At 37.3% G+C, this 26,469-nt stretch overlaps 1 protein-coding gene across 1 annotated transcript in view; it reads left to right on the top strand.

Annotated features, from left to right (window-relative positions):
• LOC311151129 (pinopsin-like) overlaps positions 1-26,469 on the top strand; it is a gene marked incomplete at both ends in the record, with an annotated part of 75,150 nt that overhangs the window by 24,654 nt on the left and 24,027 nt on the right. The window contains one exon of the mRNA XM_084201334.1: positions 1,240-1,565. Coding sequence (XP_084057460.1) covers positions 1,240-1,565 — 326 coding nt within the window. The remainder of the gene's footprint in view (positions 1-1,239; positions 1,566-26,469) is intronic.

Raw genomic sequence — 26,469 nt, 5'->3', positions numbered from 1 at the left:
CTATTCCATGCCTGGGAAGGAGCTATAGGAAAAACTGACAGCTAAATGGGGAAAATGGATTACAGCTATGGATTCCCCTGAAGAATACCTTTTCTTTTAACCCATTTGCTGGGAATAGGTACCACTCAAAAGCAGAGAATTTTGGCAGGCTATATATCTCAGTGCTGCTATATAGTTGGCCGTTGCTAATAGCAAAGAACAAGAAAAAACTCATGGAAAGAGCAGGACTGACATTGATCTATTCAGGTTTTTCTTCTTACAGGAGCAAAAGGAAGGGGACTGGAAAGCATATTGGAAAATATGGTTTAAAAATATTGTTTTAAAGCTCTTCAAACAAGTTTCTTCTATCATAAATCCTGGAAGCGGTATCCAGTGTTGTGTCACCAAGAATTCCAAGGAAACTGCAAGGAGAACAAAGCCATAGGAAATAACAAACCCATAGGAAATAACAAAACCGTCCCCATTGTGTCATGACTAAGAACCTACCATGGAAAACCATACAGTTTTGAAGAGGGGGCTGGGTCCCAAACCTTGAAAAAGAGAATGGAAATACTCTGCAATCAGAATGTTAAAGCCTTCCTCTGCAAGATATAATGGGTTTATGACACCTAGGGCTTAATATTAACCTAAATCACTTTTAAACCTGATTGTGTAATATGTATGTAAATAAAGTTGCAACTTGCCATATCCCAGTCATGATGTGCTTGTCTGTTTTTTCCATATATGAGTGGTCAGTACTGAAGATTCATCTAGCTGATGGGGAGAGCAAAAGAAGCAAAAGCTTCTTTCACTTTGGGGTTCCCAGTCTTAAATTTATGGCTTTTTTTTTTTTTTATCCCGTAAAAGTCAATACCTATTTGAAAATGCTCATGGATTTAAAAAGCTGAATAGTTCTTATCAAGGGAATCTTTCACCATTTTATTAGCTCAGATAGAAAATGGATTTCCCCTGAGTAATGCTAAAACAGATAAAGCTGAAAACCTGACTAGAAGATGAATATCTGTCAAGTATAAAAATCTTCCCATGTAAGACAAATCTGAGTTAAACAAAATTTTACAGGATGGACAGAGCAACCAGGAGCAGTGAGGATTAACACATAGAGAATAATGGAAATAGTTTTCACTGTTGCTTTAAATATATAACAACCAAAAAAAAAAAAATCATCTGCTTTCTTGGGATTTGGAATGGATACATGCAAAAAAATGGAAGTAAGCATTTTTATTTCTTGGTTCATTGCAGGTGTCGTGTCGCTGATCTCCCTGGCTGTGCTGTCCTACGAGCGCTACAGCACTCTCACACTGTGCCACAAGCGCAGCGATGATTTCCGCAAGGCTCTGCTGGCAGTTGGTGGCTCTTGGATTTATTCCTTGGTCTGGACCGTGCCACCTCTGCTTGGTTGGAGCAGTTATGGGGTAGAAGGTGCAGGCACGAGCTGTTCAGTACGCTGGTCCTCAGAGTCGGTTGAGTCCACGTCCTACATCATCTGTCTCTTCATCTTCTGCTTGGCCGTCCCCGTGATGGTCATGGTGTACTGCTATGGGCGCCTCCTGTACGCGGTCAAACAGGTAAGCTGCTGCCTGCTCTCATAGGGCAGACTGCTCTCTGGCATGTTCTGCATTTCTGTTTTATCCAGTTTGGAAGTTCTGATGGTAGAGAGCAAATCAGCAAGCCAAAATGAAATTGAAAAAACCTCAGAAGTCCTCAAGGAAGGAGCATGAGGTCCTCAACAATCTTAATTCTCCTGAAGCTCCAGTCAAAACAAAGAGATAACATATGGACAGTGATTTTGTGATTTGTAATACTGTGGAAAACAGTATATGGGAAAACCAGCATATCAGAGCGAAGCTTGCATTTGTAAAATGAAGTAAAAATACAAGTTTACCTGTTTATGAATTAGACATCTATGCAAATATTTCTTCCTGGTTTTGGAGTGTAACATCTAATAATTTCTGCTCCTTAATCTCTGGAATCTAAACTCTGCAGTAATGTAATTCTACTGTGATTTTTTGAGTTATCCCAAGGATCATCTTCTCCTTGTAATTCTAGACCACATTTAAATATTCCTTCCAACTACGACCACCATTACTACTACTGCTACTAGTACTACTACTACTACTACTACTACAATGATACTTCTCTCAGTAGTTTAAGGTGCACTGCAGATATTCCACGATGAAACAAAAGACCCTGAAAAGGGTGTGGTATGGTGAAGTTTGAATACTCTTGGGACACTAATTAAATGGTTTAATGATGAATAATGAGAGAGGAATTAATGTATAGGTGTTCTCAATAAAGCAATTCTCTAAAATGTTCATATGAATTAACTAAGGGTGTTAAAAGGAAAAAAAAGCAGTAAATCCCTGAATTGAGGCTCTCCTACAGAATTAAAGTGAATGTAGTTTGCTTTGATTAGTCATAAGGAATTAAGTTTGATTGTTTTACACAATTTGTCAAAACTTTGAGAACATTTAAAGCCCAAATGGGAAATCTTCTCCTCTTTGCGTACTGAGTGGGCCAGTAAAATCCCTTTTATGAGTCACACATTAGTACTCTTCTTCAAAGTTGTGAAATATTAATATGGAAAAAAATTTCTGTGATTGTAAACCATTCAAGTGAAGTATCAGTCCATATCTGACCTCTGGACAACAGTTTCTTTTGCCATCACCTAAAAATAAGAAGCAGGATCTTGGAATATGTGATACTAAAAACATGCGGAAGATACATTTCTTAAAATTTTGGCTTCTCTTTCCTTCAGTCCTCACTACCTTTGCTGACAAGAGTTGTCATCCACAATGTGCAGATACCTGCATGGATGAAGCTTCTGTAGCACATACTTTAGCCTCTGTTGCTAAATGTAGATGTGTGCTTTCCTATTAACTTTATTATTTTTTATAAATTCAGTTATATCAAAGGCATTAATAATCTCACTGATCTGACTGATTGGTGTCAAGAAGTCATGGTAAACATACTGAGGGAACAAAGTATAATAGAAATGCTATGTGCACTCTATAGCCATTTTGTATTTGGTCATGAAGACTGGGTATACTGTGTGGAAGATCAGGTTGATTTATGAATCAACTGTCCAGAGGAAAAAAAAAGAGGGGAAGAAGAGCATTTTCCACAATCCTCTCTCCTTCATTCTCTTCATGCCTTCTAGAGTGATCCACAAGCCTGTGGGGTGTTGAGGTTAGAGAATCCTGAGAAATTTTGTAAATGGTGGAAGTGAAAGAAAATTGAACCCAATCTTGCATTGGGTTGGAGGAACAGGCCTTCAGGAACCAATACTTGTTAAATGCAAAGGCACTTCAGTGAGGATTAGATCATATCTTTAAAGTGTTATGACTAGGGGCCCTAAGAAATGCCTGAGTATTTGTGAAGTCTTGAATAGCTAAACCCTAAGAAGTTTTTACACAAAATGTCTAATGCTTTTCTAGTGCTTATAAAAGATTTTTTGATAAGTTATGTTCACCAAAGAAAATTTCAATCAGAAAATTTACCTGTCCTTAGCTTTCTGTGGTGTACCAGGAACTATTCTCACCACCATAATCCTAAAACCTTACATTTCATAAATTTTTTCTGACATATATATAAATTTCTAATGAACATACCATGACACAGTCACTGAAGGACAGTACTTTCCTTTTGGTCTGAGGTCCTTTAACTGTTCTGTAATAACGGGGATAGTTCATGAAATGCTAAAGTATGTCACGTTTCAAACTAGAGGAAGAGATGAGCAATATGCAAATGAACATATAGTAGTTCTTATATGAAAGTACAACGAGTAGGTAGGATAATTTTAAATAGGTTCACAAAGTTACATTCATTGTAATGCTGTAACTTTCTGGTGTGGACAAAAAAAAAAAGAATTATCTTGCCATTTTCTGGCCTTGTAGATTAAAATCCTTCTGTGACCCTCTGTAGTATTTGAAGAAATATGGGAGCATGGCAAACATAGTAGATGTATTGTCCCAAATTCATCTCCTTGCTACATTTTCTGATTGAATTTCATAATTTTGCCAGATCTATAGAAGTTTTCTATGTTAGAGTATTGAAGCAATAATGGTATTGCACCCTGAAATCAAGAGTGCACGAATTATGCCATTGTTAATAGTGCAGTGTAAATTTATTGAGGTGGGAGAAATATCTTAAGATATTTGGGATAGCTAATGCAAAAACTGGCATGGTTCCTTCATTTTTTCTTTGTGTGGACAATGATTATAGGTCTGCCTTTCTCTTTTTCTTCCTAAATTTAGTCAGGTGCTGTAGCATTTTGTCACTTGAAGCATCAATAGATCCCATGAAGCCAGCTGCAAGCTGACATAATGGTATAAAGGATTTCATTAATACAGGTTTTATGAAAGATCATCTTTTCAAGGAATCAAAAGTCAATAACATCCTTGTATAAATTATGTTAATAGCAAACGCTATTAAACAGCATTAAAACACAACTCCACTATCTCAGAGCTCTTGCCATTATCACGCTTGAAGATCCATAGGAATTACATTTTTCTTTAAAGTTATGGGGTTTTTTTTCCAGGCTGGCTTTATCTGGATGGTTGAGTCTGATCAAAGGGGCAAAGTTTTCTCCTTCACAAAATTTATTCATATGTATTTTATTCATGCACATTTTACAGCACAAGGGAAGGAAATTGAGGATGGTTTACTTTTCCTTGTACAGTCATGGGATTTTTTTTTTTTACTTTTTGGCTTATGATGCTTCTCTGTGACTCTACTCTTTCATTCCCTCTGGAAAAATGTTCTTTCTGAAGTCACTGTCAGTTGTTTACACTTTGAAAAGTGGGCTCCCAAATGTGGAATTACAGAGATTAGCATTGTGATCACTGTAGCACAAAAGACACAATGTGATTAAAATCCTCCACTGAGGGGCCCAGAGAACTCATGTGAACCAGCCTAATGAAAATTAGGAAAACTTTTTTAAAAAGACATCTCTTCAGCCTGCATTATCTCCTACTTACATGCAAAAATCCTGCCAAAGGACAAGAAGAGTCCCAGAAGGATGTTGCAAGAAAAATTTTCAGTTTGGTTTTATAAAAGACTCTCATCTCATTGTCAGTCTTCTTTCATTGAAAGCCATGCTTAAACAAAGTTTGGAACTCTTTGTGAAACGTAGCTAGGACATGGAAAACAAGAAAAAGGACTGGAAGCATAGCACAAAGACTTAAATGTGCAATTCTTACTCTGCAAGAGACTGTGTGTGTTGAAGTGAGCAAAGAGCCAATGTTTTATGGAGTTCTGGAGAAGAAGGACTTACAACATGACCTGATAGTCCTATCGTGTGATGGGTTTTGTTTTGCTTATTTTTTCTGTCATTATTCCAGTTCTAGTTTGAAATTGTCTTTGGAAAAAAAAAAGAAAACATAAAAAATATTTAGGGAAAATTTTAAGACTATATGAGGCAGAAGTTGGCCTTACCAGTATGTCTGGTAGTCCATCCTGTGATGCACCTGTTCTTGCTTAATTCCTCAAAAACATCAAGTTTTAACTAGTTACCAAAATGTGAGTCCAGGTAGTGGAATTACCCAAGTACTTCTCTTTAAGCCAATTTTTTTTGTTTCTTTTGAAAAGTGCCACACGATTTTTGACTTCCAGATATCATAGGAGACTCAGATAACTTTTTATTGTCCCATCTCCTAACTTTTATGAGTCTTGTTGTCTTGTTGGGGAACTGGGAAAGTCACAGTTAAACAGTAGAGAGCTGTATATTCCTTTTTCTTTCTCCTCTTCCAGATTTCAAAGTCCTAGATTTAGCAGAGGAAAAGTGCTGCCATCTCTAATGTCAAAAGTAATGCCCCAGAGTGAAATTGTCACTTGGTTATAAAGGAAACTAATTTTTAAATCTGTGTGATGAGATTTTGACTCTAGCTTATTTTTTAAAGATTTGGGTATAAACAGCAGTGGTGGTTTTGAAGTCTCCTGTGCCCACACAGGAAATCTAAGAGAAAAAGGAATGAAGGGAGGTAATTTTTTATAATTTCTGATTCCTTAATCTTGTTTTATATCTGTACTATTTGGAACACTTAAACAATATCTATAAAAGCATTTATTGTATCATTATTCATTAAAGTAGTCAGGAAAGGACAACAAAGTGGAAGGACCATGCCTGTGAATGTTTCCAGTTTTCCATCTCTTTTGGAGAAAGAGAGCACATTAGGGCAGAATGCTTAGTGATTTAAACTGAAAAAAAATCTTCCCATAATACAAAGAATAGGGTGGGAATGTAATTATTGTTCCATCATTACTTCGTGTGCTCCATATACCTATCTGTAGAGAAACTTGATTTTCTGAAAGTTCATATTTCATGGCACTGAAGTTATGATTTATGTTGAGAAAGCTGATAAAGCAATTAGACACCATTAAATCTTAACTTCTTAAACCCTAAATAAAACCAGATTCATAGTCATAGAAGCAAAATTCAAAAAATTTCTAGTTTTTAAATTAAAAAAGTAAGTCCTAAGAAAAGTAATTCAGGTGAAGATGATGTAGACCTGGTTGTTTAGTTCCTGTAGATCATCCCTTTCAAATGTGATTAAGTACGTTTGGGATTTGACTTGATTTCAGGTTTGACCTTTGCTTCATCTAAGCCTAAACAGACAGATATACTCATTAGAAAGCCATATCTTGGTTTTTTAACCACATACTCATAAATTTTATTTCTTTCCTTTGGATCTTCATATACCCTTTCCCTCCTAGTTTCTGGTGGCATAGAAGAAAAATTATAAATAATTCTGTGTTTTATTTTTAAACCTTGCCATAAATATATAGTAGTTACATCTCATTCAAATAAAAAAGAGATTTAGTTGGCAAATTAGTTAATAGATGTTTTGTGTCACATCATCATGAAGAAAAGGGAACTTATTAAAATAGAAGTCTCAGACTGAGAGAATTGTAATAAATTTACAAAATATAATGAAAAGCATTGGCTGGATTATCATCTGCTGTAAAGTAATATACAGCCCATTACAAAAAAAAAAAAAAAAAAAAAAAAAAAAAAAATTCCAAATTTTCTGTACAGCATTCAGCAAGTACCTAGCAGTAAATTTTCAGCATCTGCTTACCAAGTGGTTGTTTGACTTTTGCCAAATTCTTCATGTGCAAGCCACTCTACAGCCAGAACTCAAAGCTGGAAACAGACCATTTTTCGGATTCTGTGATAACAGGAATATTTTGTGATAACAGTCACTGTTTTTTTATTGTTTGATTCTATGGTATTTGCCATAAGAATGGGCTTTAAGAGAGCAATTTGCATTCCTGTGTAACACTGTAATTTTTTCAGAATTTCTAGATCATATCTCCAGTAGAAAAGCTGGCTGCTTTTTGTTGTTTCAAAGTAGAGGAGCACTGAAAGACATTACACATTAGACTGCATGTAGTATGTATTTGTGATCGGTGAAGTTCTGATTATCTTCAAGTCTTGGCTTCTAAACATGATCAAAATTATTAGAATTCTGTCAGGGAACTGATATCTGGAATAAAAAAGCCATGGAATACTTGGGGGGGTTGGGGGGGGAAGCCATACCTCACTATTTCTTAGTAAGTTATTAGATTCTGTTGAATATGTAATTTATTTAGTCAGATTGCAACCTGTAGATGGTATTACATACATAAGAAATCCTTGCATATCAACTCTTCCTGTTTAAAAATTTTTTTATAATTTCTGGAAGCACTGTCATCTTCACAGCCCATGAGTCCCATTGCTTCTTTTCTCCTTTACCCTCACACCGTTCTTTACATAGCTAGATCTTTTCCTTCCTTCCTTCCTTCCTTCCTTCCTTCCTTCCTTCCTTCCTTCCTTCCTTCCTTCCTTCCTTCCTTCCTTCCTTCCTTCCTTCCTTCCTTCCTTCCTTCCTTCCTTCCTTCCTTCCTTCCTTCCTTCCTTCCTTCCTTCCTTCCTTCCTTCCTTCCTTCCTTCCTTCCTTCCTTCCTTCCTTCCTTCCTTCCTTCCTTCCTTCCTTCCTTCCTTCCTTCCTTCCTTCCTTCCTTCCTTCCTTCCTTCCTTCCTTCCTTCCTTCCTTCCTTCCTTCCTCCCTCCCTCCCTCCCTCCCTCCTTCCCTCCCTCCTTCCCTCCCTCCTTCCTTTATTCCCATACATTTTTTCCTTTCATGGTTTGAAGATGCTGTGAATATACACTGATTTTCCAAGGCTTTGCAAAGCTGATAGTACTATTCATATTGTACTGAAGGAAAGCACATGGTTTTGAGAAATTACCTGTGAGAATTCAAGGCATTTTAAGAATCTATCTATCCTATTTTTTTTTCCTCTATGTTTCCTCTGTACTCAGTAGAGAAAGAAAATCATACCAAGGAGATTATTCTCAAAACCAGCAAATTTTTTTTTCAGCATCGGGTACATAAAATGAGTAGCATTAAAAGAAGCAAATTATATTATAGGAAAACAAGGAAATAGTTTCACCTTGAAAAGAGGATATGGCTTATCAATAATTATTATATTTTTAATGGTACATGTTTTAAATTATTTTCAAAAAAAATGCTAAAATAGTTAAATTATTATGCCATCATGTCATTGATATTTAATTCCAGGTCATAACATAAAGTACAAATACAGCATAACTTTTGAAGCAAAATCTGTAGCATTCTGACACTAATTTCTGACATTCATACTTTTATAAACAGCAATTTTCAGATGCCAGTATTTAAGGTTTCAGACAGTTATACCCTTACAATTTTGTTCAAGAATATTTTGGTGAAGAAAGTGCTGATTATTCCTGCTAGCTGGTATTTTTTTCATTTTCTTTTAACGGGAAATCTGTTTGAATAAAAAGTTGCTTTCATTAGCTATGAAGAAGATTTACCAGCACTTCTAATTTTTAAAGGGATTAATTAGTCTCGTACTCTTTCATAACTATTAGGGTTTTCCCAGGAGTCAAAGTGATTATTAGGTAGCTATCATGAAAACACCATAAATATAATATTGATTTTTGGAGTTTTCTGCTTTCAACTGCAAAAAATATTTCAGTTTTGTTCTCTACATTTATACCAGTTTTATTAAAGGATGCTGTCTCAAGGGAATAAAGTTCAGTGTTTTCTGTAACAGTGGTGAAAAATGTCAAATCCTGAGAAATAAAGGAGAAAGCTCACATTTTATTTTCTTCGTGTATAGCTGCAAGGCTTATAAGTTCACCATCTTAGCTTTTAAGAGAGTAAAGGTATGGTGAATCAATCCTACATAAAATACCTTTCAAAGTCTTTAAGGACATCAACAGCTGTGCTTGCACAGACACTTATAGCTTATGAGTGACAGGTATACTCACTCAGGGCTGTTCTCAGCATTTCTGATTAAAAGGTGTTGACCAAATGTTATAGCATATCATCAGATTCGTCTTTGAGGTCTGATCATGCTGGAAGGGAAGCAGACATGAGAAAAGTTTATGATCTTCTTTCCCCTGTGCTTGCAGGAGTATAAATCATTAGTTAATTGTCTGCATTTTGCAGAGAAGCAGTGATAAAACTTTAGTGTAAATCAGGCAAATTCATTGTACAAATTCATCGTAAATCAAATTAATGGCTGATCAGAAAATAGGAATTCATTATGTTTGCCACTTTTCATACTTTAGATAAACTAGGGAGAAAATAAGTCTGTCATAATCTTTAATAACAAGCTAATAGAAATTTAACACCTGATCCATTAATCTCTGGATGCATTATGTCCACAAAAAATAGCCTGTGGTTTCATGAGTCTTTCAGTTTACACAAATGATGTATATCAATACCAAGCACTCATAACAACTACTCAGTTCAGGGTATGATTTAGTAAAGCTTTTTCCTGATAATAAAAAGCATGAGGTTTTTTTTGGTTTTTTGTGGGTTTTTTTGGTTTGGTTTTTTTTTTTTTTTTTTTTGTTTGGTGGGGGATCTTTTGTTGGTTTTTTCTTTTTTGCTCACCACTTATAAAACTGGAAAGGTTAAATGTACAGAAGGGTGTTTTGCATTGTAAAACATGCAGAGTTTTGTACTTACATTTTGGCATGCAAGAACTTAGCTACACTTACTTATTCTTCTGTAGTTTAACTCCACTTCAGAGACTAACTTGTGACCTCAGGCAAACTCCCTGACTGAAGACTTGGAGGAAAATTAATTGTCCAACGTGTAGCAGCAATGTGGTATTGTCCCCCAGAGAAACCTTTCTGAAGGTCTCTCTGCAGACCAAGGCCACTGCCTTGGCCACAGCAGAGAATTGGTGCAGTTTATGTGGGCTGGGTGGCTGCTCCTGGGCAGGTCTGGGAAAACGCACTGCAGCTTCCAGCAGAGTGAAACTCATCCTTGAGAACTATGTAGTGTAGAGGTTTCTGAGGCTTTTTAAAATTAAGTACTGACATATAGCTTTTCAAAACTTCTGCTCCTGCTGGAAGAGAAGAGATACAATTGAGGCACTTTCCAGTTTGCCCTAAAACTTGCTTTATGGGGAGCTTCCTTTAGTTAAGGAGTGTGTGTCCAAAGCTTCTCAGGAGAACTGATACCCATCTATAACAATATGTAGACAGTTTTACATTTCTTCTTATTAGGCAGATGTGTTATTTTAATTTCACTTCATTGGTAATGCAGCTGTTAGATGAACTCTTCAGCTGCTGAATTATAAAGATCTTCATATTTAAAAGCTCAGGAATCCTTGTGCAGTAAATCAATATCCCTGTGCACAAGTAAAGGATAGGAAAGAAAAAGATAAGATCTTAATTAGCCAATGTATACTTCAGAGAAATATGTATAAGGTCTTTTACTCTACTGCTCAAGTTATTTTTGATCTGCTGATTCTTCAACTTTTTTATTTCATACAGTTTTCATTGCAAGTTAAACACTGTCCCCTTTGTGGTCCTAATTAATTATTCCCTTGTTATTTCAATGTATCAAACTAAGGAGCGTGAACATTCACTCTTAATTTATAGTGTTTAGGGTCCTGAGATTGGGGCCCTGTTAATTAAGCATTTTTTTTTTCAATGGTTCTTCTTTTAAAATGTCTACACCATATGCATCTTAAAACAAAAAACAGTGGTCTCTGGCTTGAGTGGAGTCACCAGGGCTTACAATGAATGGGTGATTATTTGACTTTTAGTAGCACAACTGACATCTGCTAAGTAGCTAAATTAATCACAGATGAGTAGGTGGTAGGATTGCCTTAGGGTATATTCCAGACCTCCTGTACTTGGGAGTGGCAACCTGAATTTAAATAGGAGACCTGTCAACTAAAAAGCTTCCAAGGTAATAAAAAGCATGTGTGGTATTTTCTAAGGGGAATCTTAGCAATATTTGTTTTGTTTCTGGTCACTTACATGGCAGAAGAAGCACAACATTGCAGTTTCGGAAGGCTGTAATATCAATTTTATCTGGTAAAATAACACTTCACTTGAAACTGCCCCAAACATGGCAAGATAGATTTCCATTTACCTGAAATCTTGCTACTTATATCTGGCCTATTAAAGATTAAATAAAAACAAAGTTTGAATAAAACCAACCTGCATAGAAATTAAAAAGGAAGAAATTAATAAATATTCTGAGACTAAATTAAAAACAATCAGACAAACAAAAAACGTGCAAACATTCCCACAAAGAATGGAACTTCCCTTACCTGGAGCACATTGAAGTATACACATTTTTTAATTCCCATTAAACATACTTAAAAAAACGGTTATATGTCTGTAAAACACTGCATACAAGCTATTGCCTTGCACAGAAAATAGAATGAATATTGCCACTAGTTCCTGATTGCAGCTGTCCCTGGTTAAATACCAGTAGCACTCTGCTCTGCTCTGCTCTGATGCCCTCAACATGCAGCTGGGCATTTAAAAACACCTATCTCTGGGAAAGTACATTTAACAAATTCACCTTGAATATTTTTTGTACTTTTTCTATTGTTATGGCTTGCCAGAGCTCAATAAAAATCCTTAAAGGCCTTACCTGATACTTTTCTCTCTCTCACTCCCTGAGCAACTTCAGGATAAATGTTCAGTTCAGTTAAAATGTCAGGTTGAAAGAATTGACTTTCACATTGCTCTGACCTGGCCTTTCTGCAATCTTTAATCTTTTCTGAAGAAAATTTGTAACTGTGGTTGGTAATCTGGCCTTGGCCTTTTGTTAATTGCATGCTACTCCTGGGAAAATTTTCTTTTAGTATGCTTTCTTTCCCTATTCAGCAGTGTAAATGCTCTTCTGCCCTGCTTATGCGTCTGTGTTCCAGGATGGTCAAGGCTCAGTAGGTGCTTAGCCATGTCAGTCTGGAACATTTTGGATTTTCTCAATATATAATTAAATGGATTTGCTTTGGTCTCCATTGCTTGCAGAGTAAGTTCAGGATGTTAATTCAGTCTAAATGTCAAGTTAAAAGTAATACAATTCCAGCCTGCTGAATCATCTTGTTAACTCATTCTTCTTTTTACTTTGACCTTTCCTTAGGGAGGTACAGGTATTGCTCGATTAGTTCCAGCCTTTCCAGACGAATAGCAGAATTTTATATGACTACACCATCTCTGAGGTCATTAAATTCACACTGGACAGGTTTTTGCTGGCTCTAACTATATCTATCCCTACTTACTCATTGCACTGTGAAGAATTCTTCTGTCCCAAAACTCAGAAATGAAAGTGTTGCTCACAAGTGAGCTGGACTTGCAATATCCATATTTAATAAATACTGACTTGAAGAGGGCTGGACTTGTTAGTGAACCATTGCTAAAATAGTATATATATCTGGGCACTAATTGTCCCAGATGTATTGACCCTATTGAAATTAGAATTAGAAGGAATTCTAGAGAATTATTAAAAATATCTGTGTTGATTTTTCCTGGCCGTAATTAAAAAAAAAAAAAAAAAGGCATATCCAAAACAAAATTAAGCAGTAAAAAAAAATTGTTCTAGTGCCAATCTCTTCCTTGCAAAATAAAGGACATATCACACAATTGAAAGTAGTATTAGTTTGCAGATTGAGAGAGTGAAACACGGATCTGACTGCTTGCCACGTGCAGAATGTCCATCCTTAATGTGTGACATCCTCAGTAGTTACAGCCTCCTTTAGTAGACTCGCAGTAAATATCCACGGAGATCATCAGCTGGGAAGTGAGTTCAGTTGATTAGGAAAGCAAGGGACAATGGCCAGCAACAATTGTCTGAAGCAGGGAAGCTGAGAACAAGACATGTGAGTAGCTTTGTCAGCAATGTCACAGATCAGGGGTGAGGTGGGCAATACCAGGTGGCAGCAGCACCTGAGGTACGGTTATTTCTGCAAAGTGACTCTATCATACATCATATATATATATACATATATGATAAAGGACTCTTGGTTACCGTCCTTCAAAGACATGGCAGAGTTGGTTTAAGTAATTTAATGAAAAAATCAGTTCTCTATTCAGGAAAATCAAACTAAATAAGATGTTAGAAATTGCTAGGAAAGGGAATGAAAGAAACATCCCCAGTGTTGTTTTACCATTGTATAGACTTGCATATTGCAAGGAATACTGGTCATCCATTTGAAAAGAATATAAGAAAAACAGAAAAGGTGCAAAAAGGCTAACAAATGCTATCAGAGCCACAGAAGTAGTGTTCAAAGAGAGATTAAAAATGAGAGAAATATCCTCAGCAAACAACATTCCGATATTGTCTTTCAAGTATGGTGCTACATTTCAGACACTCAAGCTGAATTCCCAGAATCCAAGATTAATATAATATGATTAATATAATATGATCCAAGCTGGAAAGCATCCTGGTCCACATAGAGCACCACTGAGAACCCTGTGTACATAGCTAGTGTTTCAGAAGCAGAACATGAGCTCTGAATTTCCAAGTACAACTCCATAAGCGTGCAAGAGTTGACAGTATCACACCAATTCATTCCTTCCCCTTCCCTTACCATTTTCCTTTCCTTTGCTCCTCCTTTCCCTCCCCCCTCTACCATTTTTCCCTCCCAACCTCTCCTGTCCTTTTAACTCCTTCTCATTCCTGTTAGTCTAAGCAAGAAGCTTGCTGATAACAATTGTTTTCATCTAAATTAAAGCACACATTAAGGTATAGCTACCTGATCATGTTTGCTGACTGAACCATTCTAATGGAACCCCTATATTAGATCACTCAGATTGGTCCTGAAAAATCCTGCAGCTGTATGAACTGATGGACACAGTCAGTGGTCTCACTAGCAAAAGACCAGTTTGCTATCTGTTCAACTGCCACTTTACTCCTTCAGGATTATAATCACCACCAAAAAAAAAAATAATCAAAACATACTAAAGAATAGCCACCATAATTCATAATTCATAACATTCTTCTACTGCTCCTTTGTCTGTCCCCTTGGAGTATGTGAGAATGCATGGCAAGTAGCTCAAATGAACCATTACAGAGTCATAGCGATGATTCTGCTTGGATACGGAATGTGGAATCTGTATTGATTGTTTTCAGTTGTCATCAGTATGGTGTTATTCATTGTGTTCTCCTATAACCCAGAAATCTGTGCTACCTGAAGAGATAATTTATAAAAATGCTACCTTTTGTAAAGCAGCAGAGTAACAACAATATAGTTGTGTTTGCTATTCTGCTCTCCATCAATAAATGAGAAAGAAATTTCAGGGAAAACCAATATTATTTAGAAGTAAAGTCCCAAATCCAAGGTCTCTTGAATCCCAGACATCTTCTAAGAGGTTATTTTGGTCTTTTTCTTACTGAAATTGTTTCTTTGCTAGAATAATACTCTTTTGCAGGCTCAGACCAAAGAATTTGTAGTATCAAAGCGAATATAACCTGATGGGCTGCTGACGTTTTTCACTGTTTTCTTCCAAAGTAAGTATGCCTATCAGGAAGATGTGTTTTACTTTCTACAGGATTACAGTTCACATATAAAAATGAAATGGAGCTTGCCAACTAACCAAGTTCTGCAAAGCTGCACATTTTATTTTTAATGTGTAATCTATTTCTCTTCCCTATCAACAGTACAATTCAGCATCAGTATACTTTGCAATTGTGTGTCAGCACTATCTGTATTGTGCTCTTTCTACAGAGAAATGACAGGGATTTGTCTAAGTCTGGTAAAGTTAACACAGATCATCACTTTTACAAATGCCTGGCTTTCTCCTAGAAATGCCAGTAAGAAGCCAGCTGGGCCATTAGTGCTATAAAACTGCCACTTCTTCCTTAAGTGATGGTGGTGACTATAAAAATCACTGACCTGCATTTAAGGAAGCTTGGTGAACTTCATTTCAGTGAGGACCATTGGTAGCCTGTTGTAAAGTCAGCAGGAAATACTCAGTAGATCCCCACTTCTCAGATGAATGCTCTGTGCTATGGGCAATTTTAACATTTACTCAGTATTAACAGGCTAATCCTTAGAAGGATTCATAAGAGAAAAACCTTCTTTTCTATCCATCCGTCTGGCCATTTACTACAGAAACATCAGCCAGGGAGTTTTGTTTCCCAATGATCCACTACCTGGACATTTCCAATTACCTCCTTTCTATGGATACCCCATTAAGTCACAGTTTGGCAACACCTAACAGGAGGTAAAAGGTGTTTTTAAAAGTTTTTTCTTCCTCTCACTACTTTAAATAGGCTTTGAAGTCTTCGTAAAGGAATATTCTGAATTGGAGCTGCCAACATGAGTCGCTCAAAAGTTGGCCAGAATGAACTGCACACACATTTTGACAGGTAACCTGGTCTAGAGGATAAAAGGGAAGCTAGATGTGATACAATTCTAGCTCTTTGCACATGACATGCCCTTAGCAACTAGGTAAATACTGTGCTGGGGGACTCCCTTTAAGGTGCCCATTTCACAGAGATCTGTCAAGTACTTTCAGCACTTCTATTAATGGTATTGGCCTATAATTAAAACTGAGTAAACATCAGGATTGGTCAATGCAAGTGCAGGGTTTTGCCAAACGAGAAATCATACAAGATGAAAAAACACAGGCTAAAGGATCTAATTTGGATAGTGAGTCCCAAACAATGTGTGGTTTTGGGAACATGATACCTTTGCAAACAGAATTGTAGGACAGGTGAGCAGAGGTATGGAACACCTGATCTTGGTTGTGCTCTCTTCTGTCTCCTTGGTTTTGTTAAACCAAGATATGCACATTTTGAGAACAGATATGTGAACAGTTTTCAAATGTAAAAACACTGCTACTAAAGAGAAGCAGTTGTGACTCCTGCTTGCATACCCTTTCACTAATGGAAAGACACAAAGAAACATTTTCTAGAAATTAAAGTCTAGATCAGATGTTACTAAAAGGTTTGTAAGGATATAGGTATTGAAATCATGGAGAAGGTTGTTCAGGGATATGAAATATCTTTCTATTAGACAGCAAATCTTAGGCTGATTGAGGAGTGTTTGTCCTGCATTTAGTGCATGTGGGGGAAGGGGGAATGAAGGACAACACCAAATCCCTTGAGAATCCTTCCAGCCCTCTGGCTGTAAGATTTTAAGTGCATTAAAATTCATGGAATTCCTCATATTTATTTGCAAAGATAGTAAACCCACTTCATCACAGTAGCAGGAAATGTATGGTACTAGAGCAGTTTATGACAACATGGAAATGAAATGGTAGGAAAGCAGAGAAATTCAGTCCTTTGTCTCCACCAGCTGCTATTTATTTTAATGTGCATCTGACAAAGTAATATAAACTTTCAGAATGCCAGATTTGTGAATATGTAACAACAGCTATAACCCAAAACTTTGCTGACTCTGTCATGTTTGGTGTTTGTTTTCACTTAGAGAATATTTTACAGCATGTTTATTGTACTTTGGGATGTATATTTCAGTGTTTCTCTTGCATTAGAAAACACGTACTTCCTTTTCTTTTCAAATATTATGTCCAACTTCAGAAGATAGACAAAGGGAAAAAAATTATTTAATTTGAAGTTGAACAATCGTGTATGCTGGTAAACATATAATTCAGAGACATTTTACTAAAAAGCCCCATCATATATCTGGTTTTTTATACTCCTTTGCTCTATTTTCTAATGATGATGCTGACTCTGCAGGGAAGACATCTAGTTGGCTCTACTTTAGGCCATAATTTGGTGTAAAACTGAAATAAAGAAAAAACGGCATTTATATCCCTCCCTCTGCCATATGTATCTAAAACTTACAAGTTTTCAAGCATCATTGCTTCCACAGATCCACAGTCTTCAATCAGAGAGAATACAGGGGGTAGAAATTGGAAGTCTCTCAACAAGCTTATCCATTTGAGCATTTCTAAGCATGTGGAAAAATAGAATGTTTGAGCTATACAAGAAAGCATCTTATTTTTGTTAGTTTTGTTCAAAATTCTAACAAGGAATAGTATGTAAAACACAACTGCCCATCTCTTCTGTATTATGTAGGAGTCATAGTATGTTTTTACATGTCATGCTGCATATCACAAAGCTATGGTCAGAACATACAAATGCTGGATCTTGCATGCCTCAGAGTATTGGGCATGGATAAACCAGTTAATTCTTTTAGACTGGGCACTCTGGGACTTGTTTCTCTAGTCCATTTCTTTCCATGTCATATTGCTGCCCACCAGCTGCCTTATGCTACATCTGACACTTTCAATGTCTTTCCCATTATTTACACTGTTTTTTCTTCTGTCCCTTTTGGGTATGACATGTCTTAAATTCCTTTATGAGGTTCCTAAAAATGGATCTCTGCAAATAGATCCATATTGGGTTTCCGCAGGCATGATGATTCCGAGTGCTGCAGGCTTGGAGGAGTCACTCCCACGCATTTTTCTACACCTTGTTTCCAGTGAAGCAATGTCTGGCTGCTCACAGTGAACATGATACCCCTCTTTTTAGAGAACATTTCTGATAGGGAAATGTCAGAAGGGAGAGGCTGAACAAGCCCACTACCTTCCCTTTCTTGGTGGACCCTGATACAAAGAGGAATGCTGCTTTGAAGTGATCCTCAAGGTACCATTAGCTGGGTAGACAGAGTAGGTGTTCCCAGACTGAAGCATGATGGTTCCCCCAAAAGGCTGCAAGTGCCAGTGGGAAAGGCAGCATCACAAAAGGCAGAGCCTGTAGAGCCAGACCAGAAAAACTTCTGTGGACAAATTACTAGAAAGGGCCACATATATGCTAGAGAGTGGATGTTACTTACTCCATGTCTAATTATTTATTCTTTCCTTATCTATTTCCTGATCTTTTGCTTAGACTCTTTTATGCTATCTTTATCTTGTAATGTCAAATTTTGGCCTAATGCTATGAATACCCCAGCTCCAATAGATTTTTTAAAAAAATTTGTTTTGTGGGAGGAGGAATGAAACTTTCAACAAAAAAAAAAAAAAGGAATTTTGTTGTTGGGTAGTTTTTGGTTTGTTTTTTATTAACTGTACTGACTCTAGGTAGATGTAAAAAGAAGCCAAAGTACTTCATGCTCTGGTTATTTCCAGTAGCTACTGATTTTACATAATTTATAAAGGACTGCCAGTAATCCACAAGCTACAGAAAAGGAATTTCTCTTCCTTTTCTGTGTATGAAGATAAATAAATGTTTATGAACATCAGTCTAGGTACAACTCACTAAGACAACTTTCCTTGCTTACCCTCTCACCTATCAGAGTGAGGGCTAGAGGCACCTAACTTCCTCAGGTGCAACACAGTCCTGAGTACACATCTCCCAAGGAAAAAAAGTGTGTACACCTGAGCTTCTGTCTTACTGATTAAATTTAATTTGTCTAAGTCAGCTGTTTACATTAATTTCTATGTCCATTTTGTCATTCTGTGTTGAAAAAAGGATGATACACTGCAGAGTGGGATTTAAAATCAGGAGGGTACCAAGGGTCCTGGTGAGAGGAGAAGAATTGAAGACTTACAGGCTTCTCAGAGTCTGGTTGGTTTTGTTTTGTTTTGTTTTTTTCTGAATACACCTGGGCCATAGTAAGTGTATTAGAATTTGAGGAAAAGCATCTGAAGGAGAACATTTTCAGGGTATTTTTGGCATGATTCCTGCATTTTTCAAGATGCCAATTAGATGAGAGCTTTGAAAACACTTTGTATTTATATTCTTTGTAGGGTCTATAGGATTTGACAAGCAGATCCAAGCCCATCTATTAGGCTTATTTAAATATAAATAGCTACATGTTAAAAGCATACCCACATGTCCTTAATGATTCTTTGCTTTATGTCAGCAGAAAATTTCCGGAGAGTGGGAGGAGATCCCTCAGTAAAGTGGGAAAGTCCACCCTCTTCCCAGGAGAAAGGGTAACTGTGGTTACAATTAGGAGTGCAGCTACCAATCCAGAGGAAAGCAAAGCTCAAGTTCCCACCCACATATGCTGGCCTGGTGAAAAGCAGCATTAAATGTGAGTGGGAGCTTACATACCTGCAAAAATGGACCTAGGGGAATAGCCAAGATCCTTTTTCAGGGAAAACTTTACTCTGACACCTTTTTTTTAATTTCACGCCCCAGATTCAAAGAAAGTATTGATATTTAGAGTAGAAAAGGTTGTGGTTAATTTAATTCATGAGGTAAAGAGGGCAGTGAGTAATACTTGCATCACAACTTGCTTTTTCCTAACTTTCTTCTCCAAACTTGGGTGATTCTGATGTAAAAATTTTCACATAATTATGGAAATAGGTATGTGGGTGTGTGTGTATAGAATGTGTGTATATATATTTGTAAGATACATAGTGTGTGGTATGTATACATTTTTGCATAAATACAAATACATGTATACATATTTCAAAATGTTATTTTTTGTCATTGATTGAAAACATTTTTCCTTTAGCTGCAGGAAAGTGCACAGTCCATTTTCTTTGTAAATGGTAGCATATTGTTGTTTAGCATAAAGTAGCCTAGAAAGAAACCTGGAAAGAAATTTTACACCTGTCTGTTCATCTGGTTTTGAAGAGTTCAACTTTATTAGTGATCTTGTGTGCACACATTCTACATTTTGCTGTCCCTGGAAGAAAGAACACAGAAACCAAGAAGGAATTAAAGTCTGACATTTTCCCTTCCTGCTTCAGAAATTCTTCAATGCAAAATACATCAAAGTCAGCTTTAATTTTCTTTTCATTTTTGCTTTCCTTCATTGTCAGCTGGGCTGTTCAGTCAGTCAGTCAAAGCCATCACAAACATTTTTAAAACAACAACAACAAAAACCCTAACCCAAACCAGAAGCTGGTTATTAAATTATTGGTTAAAAATATCATTTGTTGGCAAGCTTTTCAAGAAGAATAATATTAAACTAAAATTACTGCCTTGATTTTCTGACAGCAACCTCAGCACCTTCCACCTTTATAATAGCAAGTTGTGTTGCAGAGCAGCAACACATGTAGGAATGTTATAATATAGATTCACATCTTCCTTGTGTTAAGGACTCCAGGGTGGGATGCAGCACTCCAGGCGGGCTCTCATGGGGGCAGAGTAGAGGAGGAAAATCACCTCCCCCAACCTGCTGTCCAGTCCTCTTTTGATGCAGCCCAGGATGTATTTGGCCTTCTGGGCTGAGAGTGCACATTGCCAGCTTACATCCAGATTTTCATCAATGAGAACCCTAAATTCCTTTTCGGCAGGGATGGTCTTAAGGACTTTTCTCAGTCTGCAGTCATTTTTGTGATTTCCCCAACCCATGTGCAGCACCTGGCACTTGGACTTGTTGAATTTCCAAAATTTAGTGTTATCAGTCATATGGTGTGATTATTGGAGCTGCCCTGTGCAAGGGCAGGAGTTGGACTTTGATGATCCTTCTAAGAGTATCTAATGGACTTCTCTTTCTAAAACCAAACTGTTAATGCAACCCAAATGATAGCAAGCATTTACACCTTTAATCTTGTCATGCACACTGATGCTAGAAAATACAAAATGAATAAAGAAGGTCTGGATAAAACATGAATTATCAATGATGAGAGCGACACCATGAACTCCTTGTTTAATATATGGGAATTTGTTCACTGGGTTAGTCAAATTGCTGCTAAAAGCCCTTTCACAGTAGAAAAAAATCCTGCATCTAAGAGGATTATGGTGTTCCTTAAGTCTGCCATAGAACTTGGCTGATTTTAGCATCAATAGCAGTTATGCTTTAAGGGCACTGTACAAAGCTGTGAATTTTGTATTTAAAGCATCACTTCACCTTGAGGCATTAAGGCAGCTAATTCCCATTTCAATAACAAAAATTTACAATAAAACCAGTTTTCAGCTGATAAAATATCCTTCCTGTGGACCTAAATTCCTACACTTTACAGTGACATAAAATAATTAGCTATATGGCCCCTTGTGTGGTTTTATGGCTTCTGCCTTCTGTATTTGTTGCTATTACCTCATTATGTGGCCCCAGCTGAGCAAAATGCTCATGTGCATGTTTAAATCTCAGTTTAAATCTCACTGAATATATAAGTGTAAATGCTTTGTAGAGTCAAGGCCCATTGAATTCTAAGATGACCCAAAACAGATGTTTCTGTTCACTCTCCATTTCCACAGGACAATACATCTCTTCAGTGTTCACTTATTTTGAACTGAGCCACCTAACTGCTAACAAAGGAGGCATTTATTTTTTAAGCCAGTGAACCCTCTTTTTCCAGGATTGCCTATTTTAAACAACAAAGTATTTAATCCCCCTTATTATTAATCTGTACAGTACTGGATCTGGGGTAGCTCACACTGAGAAACAGATTACTTGGAGAGTATATTTCCTACAGCTATTTAGAGCTTTACATGCTTTGGAGATGTGGTTGGTTTTTTTTCTCCTTTTTTCCTTGTTTTGCCTGAGGACAGAATTCACAGAGAAGGGAGAGGAGAAAGCTCATCACAACTGAGGTTTCAGTCACTGCTTAGTTTGACTGCAAGGTTTAGTAGAGGTTTGTTCATACCAATAAATGGAGGCCTTATCTGATTTTTTTTTTCTTTTTGTTGTCTTACTTGACTGGTTCATGATGGAAGAATGAACCAGATCTGAAGATCTTTTTCCAGATTTTTCCTCTAGTGCAGCTTTTGCATAAAATTCTGTTCATTTCAAGAAGCCATAGCAGACTAAATGTTCAAAGATTGGCAGACTTCCCTCAGAGGGTAATGAATATCGTACTGTCGAATCCTTGATCATGTCAAAACAAGCATGCTGGTGGCAACAAACACTGCTGCTCATAAATAGCCTTTTCTTCACGGTGCAGTTCTGAAGTAGTGAAGTAAACAAGAAGTAAATATGACTGTAAGATGCACAAATACAGATCGAGGAATAATGTGCCAGCCGTGATGAAAAAAGCACTTTGTTCCCTGTTGCCATATTGCTTGTTTAGAGTGAGCTACACAGAGGATGTTTACAGCACCCACTATTTAGGTACACAGAGTATAGTAACTGATACTATCTTCTGTCTTAATAAATAGCTGGAAAAAAAGAAAGTGACTTGAAGAACAAAACATACAAACAGGATCCCTGATTTCTAAGATGTTATGATGTACATGTCCCCTGCTTGAAGTGGCTCTGAATGGTGCATATTCTCTCAATCTAGTGGTTAGATGGATGGGGTGCCATATATTCTTCATAACCTTTCAAGATGTTTACAGCTGAAAATGAGTGCAGTTAAAATATGAAGGAAATGCTTTATGAGAAAAAACACATAGCTGCATTAAGTAAGGAGGAGAGACTGGGGTAAATGTGACAAAGAAAACACAAGGGAATTAAAACCAGTCAGGTTAGATCTCCATCATTGAACCTTCCCCTTCTTAACAGCTAACTTTGGCCCAGTTCCCTTGCCTTACATATGTAAAAAACCCCAGCTTGCCTATGGGTGATGGGAGTACAATGGACTGACTGGACATGAGCCTCTGGCACTGTGGGCCTTGCAGCTGCCTCCAATCTCTGTGAACAACCATTCAGATCTTTCCTGGCCCCTTCTTCTGAGTGGGTGTAAGTGTGACCAGCATTCCCTTGGCCCCGTAAGTCACACCCAGATAAATCCAGAGAGGGAGGAGCAAGGGGCTGCAGTAGGTCAAACTTTTGGCTCTGGAGCACAGGAGGGGGCAGGCTGTTCCCTTGGGTAAGGAGCTGCTCAGGGCTCTTCTCCATATGAAGCCATTTGATGGCTTAAAATATTATTTAAAGCAGAAAATCCCCTAGCAGAGGCAGGTAGCTGATGTCTGCTTTTGTCAGGGCATGAAAGCTGCAGTGTTTGGCCTGACAAAAACCCATGGACTCAGCTGTGGCTGTCAAATGGCTGCTCCCTCCAGGAACAGGCTGACTGAACCCATTGACTTGGACAGTGATGAGGTCCCGACTGACAGCCACAATGTCTAAATTGGGTAATCAGAACCTCTTACCTTAAAATCATTTCCTATGACCTACAGTCCTATTATTATCTCCCATACCACTGTGCAACAGTGTTTCTGTGTTTGGAAGGTTTACTTGTTTTCTGCAAGGACAGACCCATTCTCTTTTCTGTTTAAGGAAAAGACAGACTTGTTCTCCTTAGAGGAAGTCAAGATTCATCTAGGTCATACCTTTTCTGTGGGTCCCTGTGGTGAAAGGCCCACACATTTGCCTGCATCCAGTTTAAAGGCTTTTCTCTCTCCTGGCAAAGTACCTGTCACAACAGATATTTTGAATCCTTTTCTTTAATCTCCAACCTAACATCTCTTTTTGCATCTCCTTTTACTAACCCCCTCTATATCTACATTGTAAGGTCCCCTTGTCTTTGGTTTATGACCTCTCCAGACATTCACCAGTGCTGTTGAAATTTTCTATGCTCTGCTCAGAGCTCCCCAGTTTCATCTTTTCCAAAACATGGAATAGCAATGCAGCAATCACTTAGTGAGTAATGTATCTGCTATGTCTTGTCAGCTGCAGCTGCAGCTTTTGAGGCCAACCAATCAATGTGTCACTTGGACTCCTTCTGAGGACACTTCTACCATGCCAGCCTCCTCACTGATGCCACCCTGGCTTTTCCTACACTCTGTCACATCTAATGTCACAGCTAATGTATGTGCTCAGCATGCTGCCCCAGTGACCCAAGTAGTGGTATTTTTTGTGTCAGATTGACTTGAAAAAAGTGTTGGGTATATGTGAGATGCAGCATGGCTGCAGGGCAAATCCAGACCAGAGCTAATTGTGCCACTGTTACGCTCAGTGCCTGAGATTAGACAGGATTGCCTCTCACTGCCTCCAGCTGAGTTCTGAAAAACCAAAACATTTCTGCTACTTCCCAGGATGAAGTAGGGGAGAAACACAATTTTCTCATTAAAAACCCCTCAACAACCAATCCCCCAATCTTCTTTTCTTTAAATATTGTGGTTTCCCAGCCTTTATATTGCTAAATTTGGCAGGAGATGATCTTTGTTCCAGAGAAAACAGCTGAATTTACAGCAAATCCTACATAAGTACAATCTGATCCCAAGTATTTCTTGTGCCACTTTAAAATGTGGTTTAGATTTTCTAAGTATTTTAAATTCATATTATATATACTCTGTATGTTCACATTTAGACAGAGATTCACAAGCTCAGCTATTCTAGAATATTATTCTAATCTATTTTTTGTCATCACTATCTGATGCTCTTCTACCAGCTGGATATCCAGGGAGGCATTTCCATTTGACTACTGAAATTGCAGTGTGGCAATTGCATAAATTGTCCAGTAGTTTTAAAATAACAAATAGAATTATTTTAATGTTAAAATGTCTTTTTCACCTGCAGAAGTGTAATCCTTCTGTAGGTTACATGAATCCGAGTTATATTTTGCTGGAGGCCTTCCAGTACCTGTAAACAGACAAATTTTAAAGGTAACACCTTTTAAAGGTAAGCTGCAAAGACAACGAAAACCAAAAGTTTGAGGACAAATATGGTACATGATTTCAAAACTTCCCTTCCTATGGAAATGATCTAAAGATGTGGAAGTGGGACGATACATGCCAAAAATCACATCCATAGCCACTCTACTTTTAGACATCTTTCCTTCCTTCATTTATGGTCTCTATTTTGTCTGTGCAGACGGTAAACTCTTGCAAATTCTTCAAGGTACGTGTCTAAACACAGCAAAAATGTGTGTCTGATCCTTCTATGTTTATTGAAGATCTTCAGCTGTGGATGCTATGGCTAACTGGGGCTTTGCATTCCTGGGTTAATATTTAATTTGCAGCATAGCTGCAGCTCACATGTGAACCTGGATTCATCAGTCAGAGAAATTTCCCATTAGTCATTAAAAATTTAGTTCAAATAAGCAATACAGGATTGGACCATTATTATTAATCCTTTTTTCAAGCTAAAGTAATTATAAAATAAATAGGTTGCAGTCTTATAAAAAAAGTAGTCCCAAGTCTTCTCAGAAAGGAGAGACTTTCTTTTGTTATTGCCTTTTTGTGGAAAATCATTTAAAAAGAGTCAGGAAAAATACTTATTAGTTTTGGGCGGGCAAAGTTAGTGTGTGTTTCATTTACAGGAACATTTCCACTGAAACTCCAGATAGAACCAAGCACTCTAGAAGCCTGGAGTCATAATAAACTAAAAAGAAACTGTAACCATATTACTTTGCCTTATACAGGCACTATATATGTGTTTAACTCACAATCTGATATATAAACACATACATTATGCAAAAAGACCCACACTAAAAAGAGGTAGAAAAAGCTCTATTTCCTTGGCATGCACAAGGATGTGTCAGGCAACAGCAAATGACATTTAACTGGGATGGTTGGTGACTTCCACCTTTAACTGTGTTCTGTTCATTTAACTGAATCAGTTTAAACCTATTGATTTAAAACTTTTTTTTTTTTTTAATTATTAGCTTAAGTAAAGTTTGGATGTGTTCCATTACACAGAGCAGCTTTTTTGCTTATTTGTGTTTGTAGTTTTACATGGGCTTAATTCCCCTGGGTGCAATTTACTCTCAAGTGCTGCATTCAAGAGGCAAAAAGACCTTAAAGTGGACATAAATTAGGTTTGGCTGAGTATAATGCTCAATCGATATAGTTTTAACATTTGAATAGTACCTGAAGTCCTGCTGGCACATCTGGGTTTGCTAAACACACACTGGGGTAAAGCTGAGGAATCAACTATAACCTCAGGAGACCAGTGAGCTGAGTTTCCATCTAGAGTCAGTGGAGAGAGTCTCCAAAATTAACCTCCTTGCAGAGTTTGCTTTTGATTTTTTTAGGGAATTTAGAGCATTCCTTATTGTTACCACCAATGCACTCAGCTGCCCAGACAGTGGAAGAGCATTCTGTAGCTGTCTGCAGAAAAATGTATTCACACCAAGGCTTAAAAATAAAAGTTGGCTGTTATTTTAATGTTAAAGCTTTATCTTAGAGCTCTAGACTCCCAAAGGGCATGATGCTTCAATCCAGAATAGGTTAAAGAAGAATAAATTTTGAAGCACAGATTATAAATACTTCCACAGCTGATTTGCCCACACACTGTAACTACCAGCAAATTCATGGTTACAAGGTAGATTCTTGTACCATCACTTTGCAACTGCCCATTTGCATCTGCTTTTCCTGTTTAGCCAATTCTGTTCCATTTCCCCCCCGGAAAAAACAATGAAGCACAATGAATCAGCATTCA

The sequence above is a fragment of the Fringilla coelebs genome (genome assembly GCF_963513975.1).
Source record: "Fringilla coelebs genome assembly, chromosome: 2".
NCBI lineage: Eukaryota > Metazoa > Chordata > Aves > Passeriformes > Fringillidae > Fringilla > Fringilla coelebs.
This window is presented reverse-complemented; position numbering and strand designations above follow the sequence as displayed.